This window comes from Myodes glareolus, chromosome 17, assembly GCF_982192425.1.
Source record: "Myodes glareolus chromosome 17, mMyoGla1.1, whole genome shotgun sequence".
Lineage (NCBI taxonomy): Eukaryota > Metazoa > Chordata > Mammalia > Rodentia > Cricetidae > Myodes > Myodes glareolus.
This window is the reverse complement of record NC_142042.1, coordinates 11,674,076-11,696,374: the sequence shown is the minus strand read 5'-3', so window position 1 is coordinate 11,696,374 and position 22,299 is coordinate 11,674,076. Positions and strand designations below refer to the sequence as shown.

At 38.7% G+C, this 22,299-nt stretch overlaps 1 protein-coding gene across 3 annotated transcripts in view; it reads left to right on the top strand.

The window, feature by feature from the left end:
• Ttll7 (tubulin tyrosine ligase like 7) overlaps nucleotides 1-22,014 on the top strand; it is a 121,265-nt gene extending 99,251 nt beyond the window's left edge. For all 3 annotated transcript variants that reach the window (XM_048453614.3, XM_085677568.2, XM_048453615.3), the window contains 3 exons: nucleotides 4,730-4,890; nucleotides 10,857-11,030; nucleotides 18,438-22,014. In XM_048453614.3, the coding sequence (XP_048309571.1) occupies nucleotides 4,730-4,890; nucleotides 10,857-11,030; nucleotides 18,438-18,558 (456 nt within the window). In that variant the 3' untranslated portion in view covers nucleotides 18,559-22,014. The remainder of the gene's footprint in view (nucleotides 1-4,729; nucleotides 4,891-10,856; nucleotides 11,031-18,437) is intronic.
• The last annotated feature ends 285 nt before the right edge of the window (nucleotides 22,015-22,299 follow it).

Below are 22,299 nucleotides of genomic sequence, written 5' to 3'. Positions count from 1 at the left end.
TTGCAAATTTACCTAATCATTGGAGGGCAAAGCCTAACCCACTTGAACTCACTCTCTATATATCTTGCGTTCAATATTTTCATCTTTTCATATAGAAATATTAGTGTGTGTGACCACTGATTCCAGCCTCAGGAGTTTTGGAAAGAGGCTGTGGACCGGCAGTGCTTATATGATGTTTTGTTTTGAGATCTGAGGATTTAATATATGCAGACGTGCCTAGAATAAATCTAAGCTCTTGTTTTTGCCTCGTCTGCATAGGTTTTGCTTCGTAAGCAGTTGGTAAGTGGTAGACCTTGTTCTAAGCCTTTGGGGACAGGGTAGATGTGTGGCTGGGCAGGGCATCATTTCTCTGTTAACTGGGTGGGAAGTTAAAGTCAGGTGACTGATGGAGGAAGATCTGGTCACTGAAGGACCCTGCTGTGGGTTGGTGGTAAGTAGCTTGTCTCTACTGTGTGAGACATCTACTGTGTGATGCTGTCTTAAGATACAGAATTTCAAATCTGACTACAGGGCAAGGTCCTTCAGGCACCTTCTCCACTATTGCTTAGGTTCCTACAGAAAACCACAGTGGAGCATTGGGCTGAACTCCTAAAGTCCAGTTGAAGAGAGGGAGGAGTGAGAATATGAGCAAAGAGGTCAAGACCATGATGGGGACACCCACTGAAACAGCTTACCTGAGCTAATGGAAGCCTTCCAACTCCAGTCTGACAGTGAGGGAACCAGCATAGGTCCAAAACTAGGCCCTCTGAATGTGAATGACAGTTGTATGGCTGGGGCAGACTGTGGGGCCATTGACATTGAGACCAGGATTTATCCCTACTGCTTGTTCTAGCTTTTTGGAAGCCATTCTCTCTGGAGGGATACCTTGCTCAGCCTAGATATAGTGGGGAGGGCCTTGGTCCTGCCTCAAAGCAATGTGATAGACTTTGTTGACTCCCCATGGGAAACCTTATCCTCTCTGAGGAGTGGATAGGGAGTGGGATGCGGGGGGGGGGCAGAGGAGGGGAAGGAGTGGGAAATGGATTTGTTATGTAAAATAAGAAAAGATAGTTTTTCTAATTTTTTTTAAATCTGAAAAAAAAATCTAAAAAAAATTTTAAAAGATCCAGAATTTCCCAGGCAGATATGCAGATATTGCTCTTGTTAGCAAAGAACTTACCTGAGATTTCAGAATCCTGAAGAGGAGGCATTTGGGTTCTTTTCCTTTGAACTGTCAAAGTAGATCTTTCTACCCCATCCCCTCTCCTAAGACCAGAGCTCAGCTTCAGAGGAGACATCTTGAAAGCTGAAAGCAAGGAGAATCAAAGGGGGATCCAAGTTCCCAGTGCTGGTCTGTGGGAAGGTTCCAGCATCTACATAGATCTCCCAGACCGGGGAAGCTCTCCTGGGCCTTGGGGCTTGTGCAACCCTTGTGATGACTGAGGAGTTTGCCCCGTGTCCATATGGAAAGGAATATTGTAGAATGGAAGCTTTCTCCAGCTCTACGTCCCTGGCTTAAGGGCATATGTGGATTAGGATACTAGAGTATCATGCTCTTAAATTTTCCCCAAGACTAAGAATAGCCATGTGACCCAGAGAATCTCGTAAGTAGTATGATTTGCATACTGCGTGGCTCAGGGCAGTCTGCTAATCCACACTGGTTACCCTTCTGTTTGGTTCTTATGAATCACGTGTGATCACCAGGGGGTACATGTAAAAAAGAATAAACACATCCTAATCCAAATGCCTTTTCATTGGAAAGATAAATGTCTCTTATAATATAATATAAAAACTAGTTGCTTAGGGTAATGTTTAAATCTTAAGTATTAATAGCATCATTCAAATGTTGGTTATTTTATATACCACAAATTTATTTATTTATTTTTGGTTTTTTGAGACAGCGTTTCTCTGTAGCTTTGAAGCCTGTTCTGGACCTAGCTCTTTTAGACCAATCTGGCTTCAAACTCACAGGGATCCACCTGCCTCTGCCTCCTGAGTACTGGGATTAAAGGCTTGAGCCACCACTGTCTGGCCTCACATTTATTCTTGAGATTAATTTAGAATAACCTGTAATTGGCTACTTTTTTCTTTAGTTCTGGATTTTTAGCCTATTATATGATTCACTAATATAGTGTGATGGAAAGCGGAGAGGAAAGGTGAGAAATGATTCAAATTTTTATCATGTTTTCTGCTGCTGTTCATTCTTACGTTGCACCAATCATGAGTCCTGCTTTCCACATTAAATATTGCAGAACATTAAATGAATAGCTTAAATGAAATTTAAGACAGCATAAATTAAATTAATGCCTGATATGAATATTATATTAGTATTTTTGTGAATAATTCACATGAAAGTGTTTTTTAAATCCTCTTTGTAATTAAGGAGTCATTATCCAGGATGGTGTCTATCAGGAACTGCAGCACTATCTCTCTTCTGTCCCCTGTGCTTACTGGCGAACCTCAACATATGGAAAGATGTGCATTTCTGTCTCCATGTCGCAGTAATGGAAGCATAAAGCTGCTGTGTGGCTCACACGCTTCACCGTGAGCATTTTTGTCCCCACATGACATTAATGAAGCAGGACAGAGGGACGTGAAGCCACTGTGTGGCTCACACACTTCACTGTGAGCATTTCTGCCCCCATATCACAGTAATAGAAGCAGGACAGAGGGACGTGAGGCCAATGTGTGGCTCACACACTTCACTGAGGAGCTGTACCTGTGTAGTCTGGTATTCTGTCAGAAAGAACAATATTAGTCTGAAAATGGTTTTTTATCAAATTGAGTTCTAAATGGCTGTTGGCTTGAAATTGAACTTCGTCATTAACAGCTGATATCACTTAATATTTAGTGAGTGCCTAGAGAAACAAATGATTCATAGTCTTCTTCCAATGACTGTTTATTCCCAGAGAGAGCAATTGTGTCTTCACCTGTCTCTATGTACTTGTGAAAGCAAGTGCCCTCAGAAGAGGGAGACAGATCCTTTGCACCCAGAGTTCAGAGGGTTGTGACTTTCCTCCATGGGCTCGAACAGAACCCTGGTCCCCTGCAAGAGTAGCAAACCCTCTTATCTGCTGAGCCCTCCCTCCAACTCCCTCCCCCCACATTTTGATCTTTTACTTTCATTTTTATGAGAAATATCCATAAGTTGATAAAATAAAATCTTAAGGAAAAAAGCTAATCATCATTAAACTTGTTAAAAGAGTTGTGTTTGTTGATATCTCTTTTTTTGTTTGTTTGCTTGTTTTTTGTTTTTCAAGACAGGGATTCTCTGTAGCTTTGGAGCCTGTCCTGGAACTAGCTCTTGTAGACCAGGTTGGCCTCGAACTCAGAGATCTGCCTGCCTCTGCCTCCTGAGTGCTGGGATTAAAGGTGTGCGCTACCACCGCCCTGCTTGTTGATATCTTTTCCTTACAGCATTTAGTTAGAAATATGTATATTCTTTAGAGTCCAGCACATGATCATTTGTCTTGAAAAGCTTTCTGCATGTCTGTTAGGGCCTCTTGAGTCTTGCTCATTCATGTTGACTACAGTACTTCTCCATAATCTCCTCATCAGGTTGTGCATGGCCTGCGCTTTTGTTTCATGTTTGTGAACCTAACATCTACAGCAACCGGCCCCCCGTTTCGATGGGTTCTGCTCCTCACACTGACAGCACTGGGAGGCTGTGGACCTGTGTGTGATAGACACTGTATTTTTGTATGTATGTGAGTGTGATATATTGTTGATGTATGCATACGCAAACTAGTGGGGCCCAGAGGTCTTCCTTGATTTTTCTCCAGCTTATTTTTTTATTATTTTTTCATTTATTCTTATTATGTGTGTGTTTGGGGTATGCATAGCTATTGTGCACATGTGGAGTGCAGAGAAAAGCCTTGTGGAGCTGGTTCTTTGCCTCCACATTCACAGGAGTTCTAGGAAATGAACATCGGTCAGCAGACTTTGACTGCTGGGTGATAATCACCTTTACCTGTGAGCTATCTAGCTGCCCCTCTTACCTTGTGTTTTTTTGAGACAATTCCTCTCTCTGAACCCAGAGGACAGGTCAGTGGGCTTCAGAGATCTACCTGTCCATGCCTCTCCACTCCTGAGATCACAAATGTGCCATGGTGTCTGGCTTTTCCTTTATGATATCTTTAATGAATTCAGGTTCCTTATGTTAATATAATAATGATGTTACGCAACTTAGTTTTTTCCCACTCAGGGTCTAGAAGATATTTACGCACTGACATTTGAATGGTTGACTTTTTTTTTAATACTTGACATTTCAATCCTTCTAGAGTTGGGATTTGTGATTTGAGTGAACGAAGGGTTTAGCTTCATGTGATCTTTCCCATAAAGCATTTCTCTCAAGGTCTTCACTTGTTTTGATACTTCTCTTCTTCCTCAAGTGGTGTCACTGACCAGCAGACTTTCACAAGTGTGCTCGTCTGTGTTTCTTTCTGCATCTTTTTCCTTTCTCTTACTGCTTCTGTCTTCGTCCTCTTCTTCCTCCTCCCTCTCCTCCCCTCCCTTCCTGTCTCCACACACACCTTCATCTCTTACATTTAAGTCAGCATAGTGGTACATGCCCATAATGCGAGCCTTGGGAGATGGAAGCAGGAGACACAGGAACTCAAAACCAGCTTCAACGACAACAAATTCCTGGCCAGCCTGGGCTGCAGGAGATGACACACTCCTTTCTCTGATAAGAGATACCTTTGAACTCATGTGTGCATATGTCTATTTGAAGTATCCGTTTTCCCATTAGGTTTTGGACATAGTAAAATCAAGTATCCGCACAGTTCTTCCAAGAATCTGGAGGGTCCCCGATGCTGAAGAACTGAGTTTATACCGCATTTTCAACCGGGTGTTTAATCGCCTACTTTGGAGTCATGGCCAAGGACTGTGGAGCTGTTTCTGTGACTCAGGGTAAGTTGAAGTCATTTCATTTTCTGTTACTGCAAGTTTAAATGTTTTGCCATTCGTTATACAGGCAGACAAAGGACATGGTCAAACATTTTGAATAGTAGACTTTTAAAATATGAACTTTTACTGCATGTAATTATAGTACTCAAATATAATTTATATCAATTAAGTTGATTTGCATAAGTCAATAGTAAGCTCTGGGTTCAATGAGAGATCTTCTTTCTAAAAATAAGGTGTAATCAAGAAAGGGAGGAACCTGTCATCACACTGCCCCCCATGCACACATACAGAAACACTTGCAGGATATGTGCATGCACACAGAATATACATGCCATACCATGCATATGCACATATATACAGATATGTGCCTACACACACACTTCACACATACATACCTACACCACACACCCACACAAACACATATATGCCCAATAAAAGAGATTTCTGGGCAGTCTTGATTCCAGTGTTTTATTTGCTTATTGAGATCATTGCTTAAAATGTAGACATTTCTCTCACCTTTCGTCAGAATGTAAGCTTGTCTACAGATACAGGCTGCCCACCGCCTTGTGCTCCAGAAAAAAACTCATTATTTTTCAAATATTAAAAATCTGTTTATTCTGCATGATTTGAGCCCTGTGTAGCATCCCAGAGTACACTTCTCTCTGCTGTAAAATCTTAGCATTCTGCTTAGCACCGAGACTCTTAGTCACGTGTGCCTTTCTCAGACCCCTTGTAAACACTATGTGTTTTCCCTTGTCAGTCACTCACCAGTGGAAGAGCACCCCGAGTTGCAGTTCCATCTGAGGATAATCTTGGCTATAAGACTTCCTTCCAGAGATTTAGGTGAAATATTTGATCTGTGTTCTATAGCCACCCTCCACCCCAACTGATGGCTCTCTGGAATGCTTCTGTCTGAATTCTCTTTGGTTTGTTTTGTTTGTGAATCCTTTGGCTTGGTTCTACATAGGGATTTCAGCTCCTGTCAACCATGAAAGGCTGTAAGGCAGTCTGCTACTTATATTAATGCTGGGTGTTTGCCAGTGTCAACATCTAAAGATATACATCTGGTGACTTCGTTGATCACCGGGTTCTATTTCCTTACTCCTTTTGGTAACATATTCTGCCTTGGTTGAGTTTCCTCTTCACCTGCCGCTAACATAATACTCTGTGCACATTTTCCTGGTAGTATCCTTCTCTACAAATTCTGACAGCAGTAGTAAGTCACATTTGCTACTTACTTATGGCTTACTAAGCATATAGGACAGTTGTTCATATATTCTGCATAAAAATATCTAGAGTAGATTATTACTGTTATCTCCATTTGACAGGCGAAGAAACTTAAAATGTATACTTAATATGTAAATTATCCAGGTTGCCATAGAAATTGGATGACCCTCCATTTAAACCCAGAAAGTCCGAGTTGAGCTCCCAGTGCAGTGCCTTATTGGTTGTCCCCAGGCATATTTGCCATTTGCCCCCATTTACCAAGCCTGCCTCACTTCAATTCCCCAGCATTCAATTGCTTAGCCAGTTATGCCCGAGCAGGTGGAGGAGAAACACTTTGGAGTTCAATATTCTACACACTTTTCTTCCGTGCCGATGGTTTTATATGTTTAGCTCTGGGCTTTATGTGACAGACACAAGTGAGCTCTGTAGGCTTTCTCGACTCTGTGAAGTCACATGGTGCTACTTGTGCTTTGTCCTCAGTTTGGATCTTCCACACTTTGACTGTACCTTTTGAAACTTTGCCCATCAGTCTGTCTTCCTTTAATAGCTGGTCCAGCAGCTAAGGTGAAAGAAACCTAGTCTCATTTCTCAATGAATTATTTTAATAAAAAAATGTTGCTTTCTTTCTCACCTATGTGGAAAATATTAGACAAATAATTTAGACAACAACAGGGCAGCTCCATTCCTGTCTTTGTCTGTTAATACCCAAGAATAAGATGAAACAAGTAAGCCATTTTGCCTATCTCCAGAGACACTGAAAACATGTTATAAATCTTCCTTGCTGGTTTCAGTAAATTTAGCTCAGGGCTTTTGTATCAAATATCCTGGTCCTTCTGTTCTTGGATGCTCATGCCCCAAAACCCCTTGGTTTCACGTAGTCCCCAGGGAGGATTTTTTAAAGATATATTTCATTTTAAAAATGACATGTATGTGTTTCTTTGAGGGCATGCACAAGTGAGTGTAGGTATCTATAAAGTCACAAAGAGGCACTGGATCCTGTGAAGGCAGAGTTACTGGTGGTTGTGAGGTGCCTAATGTAGGTGCTAGAATCCTAAGTTGGTTTCACTAGGACAAGCAGGAAGGAAGCATTCGTAACCACGAAGCCATCACTGCTGCCCCTCTGGAAGGTTTTCGGTTGTCCACATTCACATTCGGGATTGTGATCAGTCTCATGAGCAGTGTAGTTCTTGAAATTTTCTTAGATAAAAATATCTGCTGTGTTTTCCTGGGTTAAGAGAATTCTAGATTTCTGTGGACTCTAGCTCAGGAAAGATGGCTACGGTGAGTAACATTTCAGTTGGGACTTGCAGAAAGTTAGGTGTTGGCTACATAAAGTGAGGAAGAGGAGGGGAAGGGGAGAGGAAATGGGGAGGAAGATGGGGAATGAAGAGAAAGGGGAAGTGGGGTAGCACCACCATGATGGAAAGGATTCACAAGTCCTCTTTGGACCCAGGGCAAGAGATTCTGGTCCAGACCTTTTATCCCAGAACATTTCCTGTGGGAGTGTGTCATATGGAAGCTTTATTATTTATTTTTAAGATCTTAGTTCAGAAACAAGCTTTAAAGAAACGTTCTAAGACACATTCTTGGGTATGTTAAAATACAGAGACATACCTGTCCATACAGACAATGGAGCTGTCCAATACTTACTTTAATTATATATATATGTATATATATATATATATATATACACATACATACATATTTTGGTAACTGAGCAAGAAAGCAACAAGAAAGCAATTTTTAGTTAAAATTCTTTCTTGAGAAATGAGAAGACTAGGTTTCACCCCAATGTCGTAACTGTCAGACTAGCTCTTAAAGGAACACAAAAGGACAGAGCAGAGCTTCAAAGGATACAGTCGAACTATGGAAGATCAAACGAAGGACCCAACATAAGCAGTAGCAAGTGGCTTGGTTTTAGGTTGTGAACTACCCCACTTTGAAAAACATAGGCACAAAATGTAGACGTCTAGTGACCTGACCCTCTTGCTTCACAGCCCTCCCATTTGGCTATGTTCTTGGTAGTCTTCAACACTCAAATCTTTCTTTTGGTGATTGTCCACGTGCCTGACAGACTGTCCAGATTTTTAAACGGACAACGCCAAGCTGTCCCTTCTCCTTTCTCTGCACATTTAGCCATCGGCCAGGTTTCCTTCCAGGGAACAAAGGAATAAATTATTTCCCTTCTTCAGATAAATGTTTTATTAAAGTTTTCACGAGGAAAAGGGTGAAGTGGTTGGATTACTGAATAATAGGAGGACTTTCTACGTCTTGGGATTTCATTAACCCCTCTTTGTTGTGAGAAGTATTCAGGATCTTATCCCTTGTCATTATGTCACTAAAAATGTCATCTAAAGCCATCCCCTTTAATATTTCTCTGAGGATTAGGGAAAACGCAGAAGAACTATTTAATCATTTAATTTTTCTTTTAGAATTCATTGACGCTAGTGCTTTTATTCCCTTTGAATTTAAGATTCAAAAAGCAGGCAAGGAGACCCTGGGTTCTTTGCTTTGAAAGCTCTGGTGCTTTCACCTCTTCCTATCTCGTTTTACCTTTGTTGTTAAAAACAACAACAACAACAGAAAAACTTTTGTGTCATTACATTGACAGACGTATAGCAAAGGCGCTTTTCATATATTCTTTATGGCAGGCAGTAGCTGAGGAGCACACAGTGCTGAGTGCCATGGCTTTTCTGTGTATAGGCTCTAGTAGCCTTTGGCAACAGGGCTCAGGTCTCATTCATTTTCTCTTCTCCTTTGGGGGGTTTTGTATGCTGTTATTTGAATAAGCTTAATAGGCTAGAATGAAGTGTTTTACTAGTGATATTGAATGTATACACAGGAAGTATGTATAGGACATTGATTCATACATCTGCCTTGAGAGGAGCGTGGTAGACCAGTCACAGCTGTTCTTCTATAAGCAGGAGCCAGCAAACCCAGCAAACTGGATAGCCATGCCGAGTTGGTAGCGTCAATAGCCTTCGAGACAAACCTCACACGATATGTAAAAGTTGTATCAAATTGAAATGAAGAAACCCCTTTCTCTTTCTTCCTTCTTATTTCTTCCTCTTTCTCCTCTAAATCCCGAGGTCAGTAAAGAAAAATAACCTTGATGCGAGAAACCTGGTACAGATCTAACCAGATGTTTCAAAGTATAAAGAAAAATCCTGTTCAGAGTGGAGGGTAATGAAGGAGATAGATGCTCATAGAGATATCAGAATCCCACCAGACAGGGCTAGATGGGCAGTCGAAACATAGGGTGTTTTTTATGTGTATTTACAAGCATAAACAGTTTTATATCTCTCTGCTCAGGTATTGAAGGTCTTTTAGATTATGCATATGAAATACAAACATAAATGGTAATTATCTTCCCTAGTGGTTTTTTTTCTCCAATTAGGTATGTTAACTTTATATCTGTGGCTGTAATGTGTGTTTCTAACACATATATATTGTTAAACGTTTAGTAGTAAATGTTGAGTTAATTGAGCTCACATTTAATTGTTTAATTAAATCAATTGGATCAGAAATGTTTATGCCTTTGCTAAGGAAGGAGTATTATATTTAGACCTCACCATTTCCAGACCCAGAAGAAAATTCATTTCTTTCAGTTAACTCACTTGAGCTTTAACCCTGTAAGAAAGTCTGTCATTTGCTGAGGACATGCTGTCTTCTTGGACCATGCTTTTCCTGAGAAAATAAACAGTCGTCTTTGCAGGAAAAAAAAAATGAAGCAAAGAAACTTCAAACACTTTGAAATATGTAAAGAATTTTTTAAAATTCCAAATATATCAAATAGCTACCGAAGGTTGAAAACTGAGTTTTCGGATTTTTCTTTTGAGATTCCCCCCCACCCCCCCAACACACACACAGGGAAAGGACTTTTCCTTAGTATTTTTTCTTTCTTTCTGAAAACCTGTTCTTTGCTCTTGAGGCTTGCAAACATTGGCTTTTGTCGAAAGAGACTACTCCTCCTCCCTCCACGCTTAGATATCTCTGATTTAAGCCATGGATGATAGCTTGGGACTTGGTGACAATGACACAGACAAACATGCATGCACCAACAGTGGGGCTTCCCAGGGAATCGTGAACTGTTCCTGTTTGAAGTGAGTACCCTGAAAGAGGAGGGACACCCAACTCCTGGTGTGGGAGGTGAGTGTCCATTGGGTTGACGTCACTATTGGGGCACACACCTGTGTTAGAGGAAGCAGAAGGGATGAGCAATACAGAGAGTGTTTAGAAAGGGGTCAAACTGAGTTTCCTAGAGCAGGGCAGCCACAAATTAAATCACAATGACCTCATAATCTCGTTGTGTCTGATATTACGCTAAATATGGTATTCAAAAACCCCCAAATTCCTATAATGTCTAAAATTTGAGCAGTTAACAAGTTAATTGATTAATATGGAACAGCTTCAGTTTTTAAAGCAGGAAAGAGTTATTTTGTTAGCTATCCAGGTTGGCAGCACTAATAGCCATACACACATACACACGTGCGCGTGCATGCGCACACACACACACACACACACACACACACAGAGAATTATACAAATCCTATAATAATTCAATTTTCCAAAAACGAAGATTGACTTCCTGATTGGCATCTGTTATAAAGCTTCCATATTCATCACATCTATGAGAGGCCACTTCTACCTTGTTTCCCAGTTTGTTGCTAGGTAAGTGATCTATCGGGCTGCCATTTCTAACAGCGAACCCCACGAAGTCATGTCTGTTTCCATGCCAACAGGTCCTCTTGGGAGAGCATCTTCAGTAAGAGCCCGGAGGTAGTGACTCCTCTGCAGCTCCAGTGTTGCCAGCGCCTGGTGGAGCTTTGCAAGCAGTGCCTGCTGGTGGTTTACAAATACACCAATGAAACGCGAGGGCCCATCTCAGGCATCGGCCCCGACTGGGGTAACTCCAGGTAAGTCGGACTTTCTTAGTTCCCTGTAGAGACATGGCATGGGACAGTCTGAAATTGAGTGTCTTTTTAAATTAGGAGTCTTTTTATGCCTGATTAGGGGATCATCAAAAACTGAAAATGCATCCATTCTATAATCTACAAAGGAGCTTCTAATTGCACAGCCTTTGTCTTTAAGAAACCGAAGAGCAATCAGTAGCCTAAAGGGATACAAATAATGTGATTGGAAATAAGCATATTTAATGTGTATATTCCTGTTTCTAAAAACCTTGGAAGAGCACTCCAAAATGCTGGAATAAAATAAACTCTTATTGGGCATTTTAACATTCATTCCTGATAACAATATGACTGAGAAGGTGCATTTGGTTTGATTTTATTTATTCAACATGCTTCTACCAAGACATTGGCCACGCCAATCAGCAGGAGATGAATTTTTGTCAAGTTCTGTCACAAAATCGAGTTTCATACATATCCAGATGAAACGTGTAGTTTTTCTGAAAGTAGAAACACATTACCAAGAAACAACTGTCAAGCTGCAAATGTGCAGAATAAAAATGTAGTCACTTTAGAATGTCACTACACATTTGCACTTCCTATCAGAATTAAAGATGAATTGTAATTCTGAGTACTTATTACAGCTTGGTTTAGTGATAGGAAATTGGAGCCAGGACTTTACACAGGATAGGCACTGAGCTATGTTCCCAGCCTTTTACTTTAGTTTTATTATACTAAAGTTGCAGTGCAAGTGAGTGATAAAAATGAAGGCATAGTCAAACAGAAATTAGAGTCAGGGAGTAGATTTGAAAATAAAGAGAGGTTGGAGTCACTAGAAGTGGATGCAGTGAGAAGATCTCTCTTGGGGGGCGGGGAGTGAGATCACTAAAGCCCACTTTCTTCCACAGGACCTGGAATCACAGAATGGATTGGAACATTTTCCTCAGAAGGGATCACCCCACATATTTGTCTTAGATTTTGTTTCTTGTACACTGTGTAATAATATATCTAATCTGTTTTAACTATTTTTTGCAAATAGTAACCGATTGATCATAACAATTACAGAGACAAAGTTAACTGAATTTTATTATTTTATTTATTGTTTTTTGTGGTTTTTCTTTTTTTATTGATTTTTATTGAGCTCTACATTTTTCTCTGCTCCCTTCCCTGCCTCTCGCCTCCCCTTTAACCCCCCCCCCACCAAGGTCCCCATGCTCCCAATTTACTAAAGAGATCTTGTCTTTTTCTACTTCCCATGTAGATCTATATAAGTCTCTCCTAGTGTCCTCATTGTTGTCTAAGTTCTTTGAGATTGTGATTTGTGGGCTGGTTTTCTTTGCTTTATGTTTTAAAACCACTTATAAGTAAATATACATAAAAAAGTATAATACATATGATAATTGTCTTTCTGTATTTGGGTTACCTCACTCAAAATGAGGTTTTCTAGTTCCATCCTTTTTCCTGAAAAATTCAAGCTGTCGTTATTTTTTTTTCCTGCTGTGTCTCCATTATGTAAATGTACCATATTTTCCTTTTCCATTCTTCAGTCGAGGGACATTTAGGTTGTTTCCAGGTTCTGGCTATGACAAACAATGCTGCTGTGAACATAGTTGAGCACATGTCCTTGTAGCACGATTGAGCATCCTTTGAATATATACCCAAAAGTGGTATTACTGGCTTGTGAGAGAGTTGTTTCCTAATTTTCTGAAAAATCACCACACTGACATCCAAAGGGGTAATACCAGCTTATATTCCTACCAGCAATGCAGAAGTGTTCTCTTTACCCTACAACCTCTCCAGCATAAGTTGTCATCAGTGTTTTTGATCTTGACCTTTTTTTTGTTAATTGAAAAAGAACTTTTTTCATATAATATATTTAATCATGTTTTCATCTCTCCTAATTCTTCCCAGATCCTTTCCACAGTCCCTACCCACCAAAATTTATGTTTCTTTCTCTCTCTCTTTAAGAAACAAACAAAACAAAAAAAAAACACAAATAAAGAGCCAAGATACACAGATACACACACAGGAAAACCTACAGAGAGAGAGAGAGAGAGAGAGAGAGAGAGAGAGAGAGAGAGAGAGAGAGAGAACCAAAATCTACAGGCAAAAGACCAATAAGACAAAATAAATGCCCAAAGCAAAGTGAAGTAAAATAAAAAAGTCAACACAAATATCCCCAAGTTTGTTTTTTGTTGGCCAACTACTCCTGGGCATGAGGCCTACTGTGAAATGTGGTTAATACACCCAGTGAGACAGACCACACAGGAGAAAACTAACTTTTCCATTCCCAGTGGGTCTCAATTAAAGATAACTTCTTAGTTAGGGGTGGGAGCCCATGCTCACTTCCCCCACTCAGTACTGGAATCCCTTCTGGTGTGAGCCTGTCCAGGGTTTGTGAGTGCTGCCACAGTCTCTGAATTCATCTGCGCATCCGTCCTCCTGTGTCTGGAAGACACTCATTTCCTCAGAGTCTCCTGTCACCTCTGGGTCTCAACAGTCTCTCTGCCTCCTCTTCTGCAGATTCCCTGAGCCTTGAGGGGAAGGGGTTGGTGACAGAGAAAAGACAGCATCTTTGAAAGTTAGTGCTGGTCAGGCAGGATGGGCTGCATGTGGAAGAGTGGAAGTAGAATCATATTTATCACCTACCCTGTGCAAAACTCAACTCCAGATGCATCAAGAACCTCAGCCTAAGAGACACGCTAAACCCGATAGAGGAGAAAGTTCAGGTTAGGCTTGAACTCGTTGGCATAGGGAAGGGCTTTCTGATCTGGACACTAATAGCACAAGTGCTCAGATCAACAGTGAATAAATGAGACCTTATGAAGCTGAAAAGCTATATGGTAAAAGGCACTGTCAGTTTAGACAAAGCTGCAATCTACAGAATGGTAAAAGATCTTTATCAATTGTCCCTCTGACGAAGGATTAGTATCTAAACATATAAAGAACTAAAAAGGCAGAGCATCAAGAAGACCAAATTAAAAAAAAAAATGGAGTACAGAACTAAGTAGCTACTTTTCAAAAAATGAAGCATATATTGGTTAGAAACACCTCCTTAAGCCATCCAGGCAATGCAAATGGAAACTACTTTGGGATTTTGTTTTAGTCAGAAGGCCACAATCAGTCAAACCGACTACAGTTCACGCTGTCAAGGATGGAGAGTTAAGGGAACACTTACTCACTGCTGATGGGAGTGCTAGCTTGTACAGCCACTGTGGAAATTGGGGTCATGGTTCTTCAGTAATCTGGGAATAAATGTACCTTCAGATTCAGCTATACCATTTTTGGGCGTATACCCAAAGGGCTTGACATCCTCCTACTGCTGTTTTATTCATAATAGTCAGAAATTGGAAATAGCTTAAATGCCCATCAGCTGATGGACAGGAAAATGTGGTACAGCTGCACCATGGAATACTATTCAGCTGTTAAGAAAAATGAAATCATTCAATTCAGAGATAAATGGATGGAGTTAGAAAAAATTATCCTGAGTGAGGCAACCTAGACCCAAAAGACAAATAATGTATATTTTACTTTATATATGAATACTAGCTTTTAAGCCTTGGATTTTTGTGGTACCATCCAAATACCTACAATGGTTAGGAACCTGGTAAGGGAGTAGGGGAGAGGTGAGCATCTCCCCCCAAAAGTCTTTTATAAGTGTTTGGCACTGAACTCGGGGCTTTTTATGTCCTAGGCTCTCATTACTGAGTTCCTGAACCCAAGCTGAGGAGGAGAAACTAGGAAAATTAATTGATGTAGAGTTTCCTTTTGGGATGACGAGTGTTCTTGGCTTGCAGGTGGCTATATAAGATTAATATACTTAGCTTTCTGAATTTTATATCCAAGAATGATAAAAATATTTCTGTCATGAAATTCAAGACAATAAGAAAAATCCTCCAAGAGCACAGTGCACATAGTTTGCTGAATTTTATTTACCCTGCAGTCCTCAAACTAGGAAGCTGAGTTTATCTGAAGGAGTTCAGGGGTCCTTGTCCTGCTACAGAAAGATGTTGGAAGGTGTCATTTACATGTTCAAGGAAAAGTCCCTATCAGTTTTAAATGATTGATATTCTGGGTATCATAGGAGTTAACAATAAGATAACATATAAAGTTCTATATCCATATGGAATTGAAAACTGTGTGCTCTACATCTACGTGGTAGCGTGTAGGCATGCACACTCCTTTCCTAACAAACGAGGAGTGTGGCCATGGGTGTGAGGTCAATGGAGACAGTCAGGTGCATTGCTCTTGGGTACAAGTTAGCTGCGAGTTATTGTGGTACAGGAAAAATAAGCTAGGCTAAAAGCCGTATTTTGGTGCTTATATAAAGTCTTCAGATATAGTCTATAAATTGCCTTCCTTGAGACAGTCTTCCTGCCTAAAAAAAAATCAAATTGTATTATTTAACTCCAATGCAAAGAACAATTTAAAAGTAATATTTGCTGTTCAGCTACTGGAGTCTCCCAGGAGATATTAGTGGAGACTTGGAGGCAAATAGCTATTGCATTTCTCCAGAATGCCTTGCAATACCCACAGCATTTGCTTTAGCTAAGCAGAGTGTTTTTCCAGTATAATTTCATATACCGTTTCCAGTTCATATCACACTTCTCCTTCTTCCAAGTCCGAAAAAAGAGTTTCTTACTAACTACTGCTTCTATTAGAAAGTTGGGGGTTGTGGCGTGCTTACCCACTGTACTTCCTGGGTAATTTTATGCTTCATGTTCCTGAAAGTATTATTATAACGATTGTATACAGGTTTTCAAGGGGTATTTTTGTGTGCCATCACAAGTGTCTGGAATTGTCATGACCATGGAGTGCAGTCCTGAAAAGCAGCAATGCTGTAGATTTGCACAGGCTCTGAGACCTGTCAAGTCCCTTCGCTAGCCACGTGAGCAGGGGAAAGACAGTTGGCCTGTGTGCTTCTTACAGCTTATTCATCTGTAGAATGTTATTAGAATAAAATATGTTGACATTTATACAAAGAATAGTGCTGGCCAATAAAATGCTATTTAAATAATTGTTACTATAAAATAAATTACCTGGGATTTTGTACTTTGTGATCTTTTTTATTTATTTATTTATTTATTTATTTATTTATTAGTTCATGTGCTAAGATGGAGTTCAAGGTTTTTGTGAGACTGGGTATGAGTTCCCAACACTCAGGAGGCTGAGGACGGGAGGAGTGTGGGTTCCAGATCTACTGAGAGACAATAGAAAGTCGCTTCTGTGCATGTTCCTCAAGTGTCAATAGTACTAATATACTGGAAATTAAAATTTTTAATTGGAGGATTGTAAAGATAGATCAGTGACTATAATGTTTGCTCCACAAGCATGAAGACCTGAATTTAGATTCTCAGAACCCACCTACTAGCAGAAACTCAGCAGGTGTACTGGCCACCTATAATCCCAGAACCCAGGAGATGGGGATGTTTGGGACCAGCTGGCTGGCTGGAGTTGCTGAGCTACAGGTTCCCTGAAAGACACTGTCTAAGCACATAAAGACACATAAAGTAGAACATGATGGAGAGAAGCGACTGCCATCCATCTAGGGCCACTACACGCATGCAGGCGTGTACACCACACGTACACATGTGTAAAGTTTGATAGAAGTAGCTGTTTACTGTGTTATTCCTGAGGCCTTTTCCACAGAGCTTAGACTGTCCTCACCCACTGTGAATTAGTAAGTTTTGATCAAGCACCTTAGCTTATTTGCCCCTTGCTCTACTTAAGAAGGGACGCTTTCCCGTGGCAAAGGTATCAGATTAATCATTAAGACTTCACCAGCACTTGACATCATAATTAATCCATATAAATTACCCTAGTTATATTAAGAAAATAATTTATATAATCTGTGATGTGAGAAATCAGTTGTTTCATTATTCATCAACCATTCTGGAGTTTTGATTTAATTTAGTTTGTTGTGTATATTATTTTACTGCTCTATTAACTTAATGATCGGCACAATTATTTATAGTTTGTGATATTAGGTAACAGATTTAGTAGGTATTATTATTCAGGATGAAATAATGCTTATGGATATTATGAAAAATTCTATTTTAATCTGAATGCTGTTTTCAGTTTTATTAAAAGGAATTCTTTTCTTTCTCTAAGATTTACACAAAACAACTGTAAATTTAGTTTTTTGTTAATATAGACGTGTCCTAGGTCTCAGCATTGTAGTCATAGAATAGGACATTGACAGGTCTTACCCATCACTTTGCTTCTTATGTGTTCATTCATGATGCTGCTTAGAAGATTCCAGTGGCCAAAGAAGGAAATGAATCAGTGATGCTCTCCTGTCCTTTGTTTATTTTTCCCAAGATCATAGCTAATTAGTGGTTTTCTGTTGTCACTTCTATTGTTGGAAATTCCTCATAGACACCTTTGTCCTGACTTTGCAATACATTGCTGTAGTTATTACTACAACATAGGCTTTATATGCCAAGGTTAATTTCCATTCATATTTATGGATTTTCTTGGCCATTCAGCTATAGATCTATAGATTGGACTGACCAAACTATCAAGGTTTTCACAGGAAAAGAAAATATGGGTACCTAACGCATATGTAATTCCCAATTTTTAAAACTTGACATTGAAAACAAACGAACAGAAAACAAGGTTCAGTTCTTGGCAAATTTGACCTGAATTAGAACATAAATTTACTTATAGTATTTACTATCAATTGTGAATATTCATACTTTTATTATATGAAATTAATATTTATTGCAGAATGTTGGCACCCTGATATTGATATATATGTATGTATATACATACATACATACACACACACACACTATATTGTCTTTCTAAAATCTGGGGAAAAATCATATATTTGGAAATACATTTGACTTCATGGTTACATCAATCTGTAACATAAACACTGAGTTATCTAAGAATACAAAGCTTCTAATTAAGAATGTTTTAGATTAACTATAGTTATATTGAATCAATGAGACATTACACAATTAGGATATGTGTTTCTCTATCCTTGAAATAAATGCTGTTGTTAATGTGACTTGCCAAATTCTTCATGAAAATAATTAGTAAAAGGCTAAAGATTTGAGATGTCAAAGTATCTGATTCTTCTATCGCATTTTAAGGAGACATTAGTCTGGCTCCACATGTTAGTTTCAGGCACTGATAATGAATTATAAGTTTATGTGAACCAACAAACAGCACTGTGATATTTGAGTACAATGATAATAGCATGTCATGGTATGCTAATTTCATATGTTGTGTATGTTCAGCTTACTTAAGATGGAAATTTTTGTATGAACTGTATTGCTGTGATAGACACAGTTTTCAGATAGGAAGGGTAAATAACCAATTGTGTAATCCTTTCATGAATAATATTGATGTTAAAGTTTTTTGCAACGAACCAATTTTTTCCACTGTCTTTTTTTTCTTTTAATTTAGGTATTTGCTGCCAGGAAGTACCCAGTTCCTCATGAGATCACCACTATACAACATGAAATATAATTCATCTGGAATGACTCGCTCCAACGTTTTGTTTACATCCAGATATGGCCATTTGTGAGGCTGAATGGAGGATTGTCATGGGATATGCATAATAGCAATTCATTTATTTTGCCTAGTTGAACCTTGAGGAAGTGACCCTTATGTGCTGTTTTATGTATATATGTCATATAAGTGTGTGGAATACATACACACATGCACTCAAGTAATATATAAATTTATTTATTTATTATATCTAAGAAGAATTAGCAGAAAACTGAATATAAGATTTAACCTTTCTGGAAATATAATAAACCATGTTAAAGTTGTTTACACAAATATGCAAATGTGTAGAATTTGCTAGGTTTACAATTAATTACTTCCTACTAGAAATGTTATTTTTGCTGCAGAGTATATAAAGCAGAATTGATCTTGAAGATCCCCTTACAGTGTTAAATTATTTTCTAGCTAACACTTAGACTTCTGAAAGCACTGATCATATCTTATTACTTCTCTCACTCTTCATAACTATTTAACAGTGAAACAGAAGAGACATAGAAGCCTGGTGTTGGCTTGATGGTAGGATTAGGATAAAACGGGTTCATGGTTACTGTAGCACACTGTAAAGTAATAGAAAACATCCCAGCCTTGCCTCCCCAACATTTTATTCTCCTATGTGGAGATTTAACTACTTGTTCTAGTGTGTACTTTCAGGAAAGATCCGATGAGGTCATGGTGTGATCTAAAAGGGGAGACGGTCCAGTGGCTTCAGAATAAAATGTAAACTTGCTTTGACTTTCCATGAGAGTCACACAAGGAAACAAGATGGTGGCAGTGATAGGGTTTGGCTGTGTCACACAGCACCCGCTTTTCTTGGAAAATATATCATGGATGGGTTTAAGTCTCTCAGTGTTGAGACCAATATACCTTGCAAAGTCTAATGACAATAGTGTCTCTTTTCACCTCAGAAAATAATCTAAAGGCTCTTAAGAGAAGCCTACATTGAGCACATGTCACTACCCACTGATGTGCATTGCGCGAATCTTTAACTCAAGTTCATTGTGGCGTTGTCTTTCTGCCCAAAGCACTGTGCATGTGGTCCCGAGCGGCTTACTCCCATGCTCCCTTTCCTTGCCTGCGGTTTCAAAGCCAATGTGTTGCTTTCAGTTTCCACAGACAACACAGTCATGGACTTTTTAACTCAGGAAGTATAATATTTGCTCAAACTTCCCTCCAAAGGTTTTACTCACAGATGCTAAGTATTTGCAAAACTCAAGATTGTTTGCCATCTTTTCATATCGTAAAATATATTTCCAGTAAATGAAGAAATAACTCCACGGCGGCAGCAGTCAGAGTCCATTTGTCCCAGGTTCATTCAAAGGTGGGTCAATGGTGGCCCAAGCTGTAAGGTATATGTATTTTACTTTTAAAGCCACCTTTGGAGAGTATATTTTTTACTACAATATTCATTTTTTACAAAAATTAATGGTAGCCACTTTACTGCTGTATGGTTCCTACCCACACCTATTCCATCGGAGATTTTTCCAAGTACAACCCACATATTTTTTTCTTGTGTTTTCAAAGAGAATAAAGCATCCAAATGAAGAAAATGAATGTGGTACTTAGGAGTTCATATTGTGAATTCTTCAATATGGTACAGAGTAATTAAAATAAGTGATACAAATATTAGAACATTACAGAATCTTTATGGAATAATCAACAAATCATTCCTATATATAAACTACAAATGGTTTATTTATAGTCACTTTTGTTTTCAATTCATGTTTAAAAATTGAACAATAATTACAAACATAGAAGTCATGGATATATGTTCTAAAGTAATTGGTAAGTGATACCGACCCAATTTGTTGGTCATTCACTTTGTGTATATTAAATGACAAATAATTATTTGATTAGATAGAGTGTATGCTTTGAAGCTTTTATTTTATACAAGAAAGGAATTTTTGTTTACCTCCCCCCCAAAAATTGGGGATGTGCAACATTAGGTATTCTCATCCCAGAAATGCACATGCATTCAAAACAAGCGTACATTTAAATATATAAAACTGCCAAGTATTTGGTGAGCAAACATCATTCCTTTGGCTACTCAAGCAAGGCCTTGTTCTGAGAACTAGAATTTCATTGCCTACATTTTTCTGTTCCGACTAGTTGGCTACGATGAAGTTGTGCGGAAAGCTGTGCGCTCATTATTTATGTGCACTACCTGGTGTGCTGTGCGCTGTGGTTGTCATAGCACCATTCCCTAATGAGCAGCTATGAGAAGACATGATAATGAGCCATGGAAGTCTCAGGAGGCCATAGACAGGTTTTAGAAGTATAAAATAATCCTTAGTTTTTGTTATCAATTTCTTATGCAGATGGTTAAAATGTATCTACCTAAAGACAGTGTAAATTTCTCTTTCGTAAGAGAGAAAGAAAACTTCAGAAACTACTTGATCTCATCAGGATTTTGTTGTTGTTGTTGTTCAGAATGAATTTTTAGTTTACTTACAAGGGTAGGGGATAGGTATAAACAGGCAGCCCTCATAGTTTGGATCAGCTCAAGGTTGGAATGCTTCCTCAAACTGTAAGATACCAATGTTTTCCAAACTAAGTAGTAACTTGTTTATGTTATCACCTACAAACATAATCTAAACTCACATTTTAGTTCTCACTAAGCAAACCAGTCTTGTGGGTTTGAATCTATTAAAAGACCCTGCTGCAATTCATTTTACTTTGCCTGAATTTTGTTTTGTTTGATTTCCTTTATCTTCAACATATGAACAGAAAGTTTTATATGGAGCACAGAGTGAAGCAACTCTGCTCTCTGTAAGGATTTGCCGAAATTAAATCAAATCCCCTAAAGTTTCCATGACTCCTTCTCTCTAAAGTTCAAACCAAACCCACACCCCTTTCTTTTAACTAATATTTATGCATGCACAGGAAATAAGTGTCTCCTAGACTTCAAAAAAATGATTTTATTCAAAGTATCTCTTTAGCTTGGAAAATAGATGAGTATGGGATTATGCTGATTTGATCTTCAGATGTTTGAATATAAACCCAATGCTTTCTTCTCTAACATGTCAGTGTCCTTCTATGTAAACATTATCATCAAATTTAAACATATGCAATAGCACTGTTCAAAATACCAAAAAGATAGCTGCATACATGTCATTGTTTAATCTTCTGTAAAGCACTGATACATGTATATATTATTTAAAAGGTAGTAAATACCTCAAGAGTGATAAAAAAAATCCCTTCCTTCCCTATTTAGCATTGTTAATTTGAGTTCAGGATCTCATGTACTTGTTCTAAGCATTAACCAACAATAAAAGTATAACTGTACAATTGTGTTACTGTGACCTGGTGATTTGGGGTCATTTGATTTTCTCTTTGAAATGAGAACTTCAAGTGTAAAGGGCCATGTCATCTACACATTGATTATCAGAGATTTAATTGGTTTTAGACTAATGTTGGCTTGTAAATAAATGAGAACTGTAGAAATATATTCAAAAAGAAAACTTGATTTGTCACACCACTTTCTCTCTCTCCTATTTTCCTTCTTCAAATTCCCTTTGAAACTTTAACTATGCATGGAAAAAGTAAAAAAGAAGAGAAATCTTGCCTTTTAGACATTGGTCTTCCTTGAATTCTTATAGTGGTGTGGTTTTGCCTGAGCAACAATAAAACTTGAATATTGGATCAGGTTATGTTTGCTGAGAACTTTAGGAACAAGGTTGAAGCATGTATGTCTATAACGTGTGAAATGTGTGGATCTCTGTGATGTGAGATGCACTTTAATAGTCTTACAACAGAAATTGAC